General features: G+C 41.4%; 1 protein-coding gene across 2 annotated transcripts in view; it reads right to left on the bottom strand.

The window, feature by feature from the left end:
• Positions 1-1,863: 1,863 nt before the first annotated feature.
• cog7 (component of oligomeric golgi complex 7) overlaps positions 1,864-6,000 on the bottom strand; it is a 62,791-nt gene continuing 58,654 nt past the window's right edge. For both annotated transcript variants that reach the window (XM_080747075.1, XM_080747076.1), the window contains 2 exons: positions 4,520-4,663; positions 1,864-2,552 (listed from right to left, as the gene is read on the bottom strand). In XM_080747075.1, coding sequence (XP_080603201.1) covers positions 2,386-2,552; positions 4,520-4,663 — 311 coding nt within the window. In that variant the 3' untranslated portion in view covers positions 1,864-2,385. The remainder of the gene's footprint in view (positions 2,553-4,519; positions 4,664-6,000) is intronic.

Here is a 6,000-nt window from a genome sequence, read left to right as displayed (position 1 = left end):
TAGCTCTTGCTTTGATTTATTTTATTTTTTTTCAATTTCACCCTAACCCTAACCCTTTTTCTTTTTGGGAATGTTTATTGAAAATGTTTTTCGAAATAATAATCAAAAACAAATTAGCCTGTAGCTATGCCCCTCCCAAAAAGCTTTTGTCCAATTCTAGCTTAGAATATGCCCCTCCCAAAAAGCTTTTTGGGAGGGGCATAGTGGGAGGGGCATAGCTACAGACTAATTGTAGGAAACGAAAAAATAAAAGGGACCCATACAAAGTTGTCCGCTACCCCTCCGCTTGGGAACCAGTGGCATGATGAGCCCTCCCTGTGTGTCAGTGGTAGGGATGGGACGATAATCGGTATAATCGTTTATCGTGATAAAAACACTCACAATAATCGTATCGTGGAGATTTAAATTTATCGTGAAATTATCCTCCGTCATGCACTGGGATCAATTCACCTTTTATTTGCCGAGCTTCATATCCAGTAACATTTAAGCCTATATAATTGGTAAAACGGACCTGGAAATAACATACTTGATAGTCTTTTTTTCACTCTCTACCAAAAAATAGACGATTTACAAGCTCACAAAGCATCGCAATGTTGTGAGCGTGTAGATCTGCTATTTTTGGGCAAACGTTCCGCCCCAGGATATATGGATGTTGTGGGTAATTTGATTATCGCGATAATATCTGGTCACAATAAGCGCGACATGAAATGTTCAATATCGTCCCATCCCTTAAGGCTTTTTCATAGTGCGAGGTGAAGAGCTATCACCTCATCTTTTAGGTGATAAGCCATCACCTAAAAATGAGATAACAAGTGGAGGCCATCGTAGTCAGAGACTCACGGTGAAGTCGTGAGTCCGTGACTCTGAAACCAGGGGCACACTGATTGGTCAAGATCCACCAATCAGTGAACGGGGTGATGGGGAGCTGTCTGAAAGTAAAAACTAGGTCCGCGGTGATATAATAATATTGTAGTTTTCTGATTTTAAAAGACTACACCGCGGTGATAGCTTATCACCGCAGACTGTACTATGATACTCCCTTAAGTCAGTGTTTCTCAACCACTGTGCCTGGGGACCTTTGGTGTGCCCCTGAGAAGGGTCAAGTGTGCCCCTTGAAACTGCTTGAAAGCCAGTATTGTATTTATCATTTTAAAAATGATTTAAAACTAGTGAAAACAGCCGATCTACAAGCACACACATCTTGCAGATCGGCTGTTTTCACTACTGTTGTGCGACAGCTTTGTATGATGAAGTAGGGCTTTACTTTATGAAGAAACGTTATTCTAGTGCGGTTATTTCTTTAGCTTCAAAGTTAGTATTTTTATTTGGGATTTTGTTTTTGGTCCTGAGACCAACCAAACGGCTGTTTTGACCTCACAGGCACCCTTACTTGTCAAACGGCTTCTGCTCTGCACCAGAGCAGGGAGAGGAGAGCCTAGAAAGGGAGGGGAGGAGCAGAGGATTCTTCTCGTCTGTTTGACAAGTAAGGGTGCCTGTGAGGTCAAAACAGCAGTTTGGTTGGTCTCAGGATGTTGTGTAAACACAATCCCATAAAAAAAATACTAACTTTGAAGCTAAAGAAATAACCGCACTAGCCTAAGGACTATCTACTCTGTTAGTTATGAGAGAGCCCGCGAAATCTAGCAACAGGGGCAGCCGAAATCTAGCAACAGGGGCAGCTATGAAAAAAATCGACTAAAGCAGGTATGAAGGGGTATGATAAAAGGCAGTTTTAACCCTATATGTGTTTTGGTCTGAACGACTCCTTTAACCCCATTTAGGCCTAGAATTATTGAATGCTTTAACCAGTGAAAAATAGCAGATATACAAGCTCACAGCGCGGCACTGAGTGCCGCGCTGCAAGCTTGTAGATCTGCTATTTTTGAAAAAGTCGTGAAAATGTAAATCTTTGAATATATGTATTTTCAAAGCGAACGTTTGTAACTCAGATTTTGCTTCTGGGTGGTCCCTGGAACTAAATATTTTGTGATGGGGGTCCGTGGCCAAATAAATATCATTTTGGGGGTCCTTCACATGAAAAGGTTTGAGAACCACTGACAAGGTAGTCTCTCAAGAACAGACTAACTGAGCTCCAGTTAAGTGAAAAGGACCTTTTCTTTGACGATGGCTGGCCAGATTGCTGACATAGAAACATAGGTTTTTTCCAAAAACCTTAGAAGGATTCAAAAGACACTTATAGAATCGGGTCAAAATCCAAATTTTCACGATTTTTCAAAAATAGCAGATCTACAAGCTCGCAGCGCGGCACTCGGTGCCGCGCTGTGAGCTTGTATATCTGCTATTTTTTTTATATTTAAAGCATAAAATATTGCGTCATATTGTGTTCAGGCCTAAATGGGTTTAAGTGGGCCTCCCTGCGGCGTGTCAGTGGTCGAGGCCCCGGAGGGCGGCGACGCTGGCGGCCAGGCGGCGTGGCAGCAGCTTGGCGGTCTGCCGGTAGTCCTCCGGCCGGGCCCGCAGCAGGCTGAGGATGTGCTGCAGGGAGCGCGACGGCTGCAGGCCCAGCGCGTCCATGACGTTGCTCAGGTAGTCTGCGGGGGAGGGGACGATAATGGCGGTTAGGGTTTATCGTGGTTTAAAAAAAGCAAAAAAAAAAACACTCGCGATAATCGCATCACAGAGATTTTATTTAACGCGAAATTGTCCTGCACTGGGATCAATTCACGTTTTTTTTTGGAGCGGTGAAAGCGCTCCCAATAGACAGGTATGTCCGTGGGTATGTCCGTGGGTGGGTGGGTGGCTGGGTGGCTGGCTGGCCGTGTCCGTAGCCTGGCAATACCTTGAGTGGCCACACACAACACACTAGTTAAAGGAGGGGCGCTGTTTTGTGCAGGCCAGGCACACTCACCACTCACTCACAGGCACAGTTTACAGTTTACAGTTTAGGCATTTAGCAACACACACAGGGTATAGCTGCTCAGATTCACCGCTCCACTTCGAACCGAGGTTTGATTTTTTTTTCCTGAGCTGCTTATCCGGTACCACTTAAAGCCTCTGTAATTGTTAAAACAGATATGGAAATAACGTACTTGATACCGTCTTTTTTTTCACTTTCATCCAAATCACTTTGCCAAAAAACAGACGATCTACGAGCTTGCGTTGTGACGCATTGTGAGCTTGTAGATCTGCTATTTTTTTTGGCAAACGTTCCACCCCATGACAATGGATGTTGGGGATGTTTATCGTGATAATCTCGTAGATCGCAATTTCTTTGGGTCACAATAATCGTCCCATCCCTACATGAATGGTCATTGTTGCTCCTTCTGCACCGTGTCCAGGGGAGAACTGCCACCTCGTTTCACTGACCAAAACTAAATGAAAACTAAGTCATGATGACCACGACTAAGATTTTGAGAATTTTCGTCAAAAAATTGAAACTAGACTAAAATGTTAGGGAGGGGTGGAGAAGAGAATGGAGTACTAACGTACATGTTGCAGGGGTTTAGGCTAAAGTAGCACAGGAAATATATGACAAATAAATAACTTATATTAACTTTATACTGTGTAACTTTATACAAAAATAATAATAATAATAATAAAGAAATATTACGCGTTTTGAGCTTGTAGATCTGCTATTTCCACTATTTTCTTTAACATTTTTATATATGAAGATTTCTCAACATGGAAATGATTGACAATTATGATGATTATGCAAAGAATTATAGTGATTGGTTCTCAACCGTTTCAGGCCACGACCGGTCAAAATAATCATATTTTAACGGGGGACCCTTCCCCACCCTGACACGCACTAAGAGGTGAGGCATTACATTTAGTATAACACGGTTCTATTGTGAAAATAGCAGTTCTACATGCTCACAATGCCTTGCAACATTGTGAGCATGTAGATCTGCTATTTTCACAATTTCTACTTCTAATATTTAATCTAATTCTAATATTTAACAATTTGAGGTATTAAAAATTCTAAATTTTCACTTTAGAAATGTGCAGACACCCTCTAGTCTATACAGTTAAACTTTGTGTTGGTTTGTTTACTGTTGAGTGAGAAAACAACGTTGCACATAAAAGGAGCTATAGTCAACTTTTTCTTGAAAAACGGACGCTAAAATAAAAATAATGTTTGGAAAATATTTAATAAAAGATTATTCATATATGTGTTTCTATTCAAAAATGACCACAAAAAGCATAACATAATAATAAAATAATCATGTTGGCCATTGACAGGCTGACTTTGTTTATATCCCTTATCAATAGAAGAGGGATGAAAACAAACAATGGCCAAAATGATTATTTTATGATTATTTTACGCTTTTTGTGGTCATTTTTGAATAGAAACACATATATGAAGCTTCCAAACATTCTTTTTATTTTAGCGTCCGTTTTTCAAGAAAAAGTTGACTATACAGTAGCTCCTTTAAGTTAATCATCTGGGGACCTAACCTGGAGTGTTGCGGGCTTTCTGCTTTGTTGCAGATACCTTTCTCTACTATCATCTGGGGACCCCAAAATAATTTGGGGACCCCCCTGGGGGTCCAGTTACCTATATCGGTGACCAGCTGTTTGGTGGAGTGCGGGCTGAGCTGGGGGATGAGCAGGATGGCGTCGCAGTAGGTCTGCATGGTGGCCCGGGCGATGGAGCCCAGCCAGTAGTCGGCCGTGTTGTCCAGCTCCGGAAGGTCGTCACCTGAGGGGGGACGGGACGATAAGCGATATTATCGTTTAGCATGAAGAAAAAATTTAACTATTGAAAAATAGCAGATATACAAGCTCACAGCGCGGCACCGAGTGCCGCGCTGCGAGCTTGTAGATCTGCTATTTTTGAAAAAGTAGTGAAAATGTGTGCAAATCTTTGAATATATGTATTTTTAAAGCCAACGTTTGTAACTCAAATTTTGCTTCTGGGGGGTCCCTGAAACTAGATATTTTGAGATTGGGGTCCGTGGCCAAATACATATCAGTTTGGGGGTCCTTCACATGAAAAGGTTTGAGAACCACTGACATAGTAGTCTCTCAAGAACAGACTAACTGAGCTCCAGTTAAGTGAAAAGGACCTTTTCTTTGACAATGGCTATAGCCATATTGCTGACAGAGAAACATAGGTTTTTCAAAAAACCTTAGAAGGATTCAAAAGACACTTATAGAATCGGGTCAAAATTCTAATTTTCACAATTTTTCAAAAATAGCAGATCTACAAGCTCGCAGCGCGGCACTCGGTGCCGCGCTGTGAGCTTGTACATCTGCTATTTTTCAATAGTTAAAGTGGGAGGATAAGTGATATTATTGTTTATCGTGAAAAAAAAAAAAACACTCACGATAATCGTATCGTGGAGATTCAATGTATCGCCGAGCTGCAAATCCGGTACCACTTAAACCCTCTATTGGTAAAACGTACTTAAAATATACGTAGTTGAAACAGTCTTTTTTTCACTCTCTACCAAATCTCTTTGCCAAAAAAAATTGCCGATCTACAAGCTCGCGACGCGTTGTGAGCTTGTTGATCGGCTATTTTTTGGCAAATGTCCCACCCCAAGATAATGGATGTTAACACATATGGTGCCAACCCCGAGTTTCCCGAGTTTGTATTGGTACTAGTGCTGTGCCAACCCCGAGTTTCCCGAGTTTGGGCCGTTTTTGAAAAAAAAATAAAATAAAAAAAAAATTCAATTTTTTTTTTTTCAAAATTTTTTTTGGGACCTCCAGAAATGTATTAGGCATGATCGCGATCGCGAAATTGCATGTTTAACCCCCATACCAACCCATTCTTTCAAACATGGCAGCCATGTTTGTTTACATCTGAAGAAAACACAATGGCTGATAAATCATGAATGCCTGAACGGATTTCCAAGCGGATTTTTTTGTTTGAAAGCTGTGAACAGCATCTACACACGTGGTGCATCATCTAGGCATGGGCGTGCACTTTTTACACACTTGCACAATTACATGGAAGTCTATGGTAACCATGGCAACGCGAGACATTGAAGAGAAAAAATCATTGCAACATAAGTGTTAACAACTCATTCA

The sequence above is a fragment of the Nannobrachium achirus genome (assembly GCF_963921795.1).
Source record: "Nannobrachium achirus genome assembly, chromosome: 18".
NCBI lineage: Eukaryota > Metazoa > Chordata > Actinopteri > Myctophiformes > Myctophidae > Nannobrachium > Nannobrachium achirus.
This window is presented reverse-complemented; position numbering and strand designations above follow the sequence as displayed.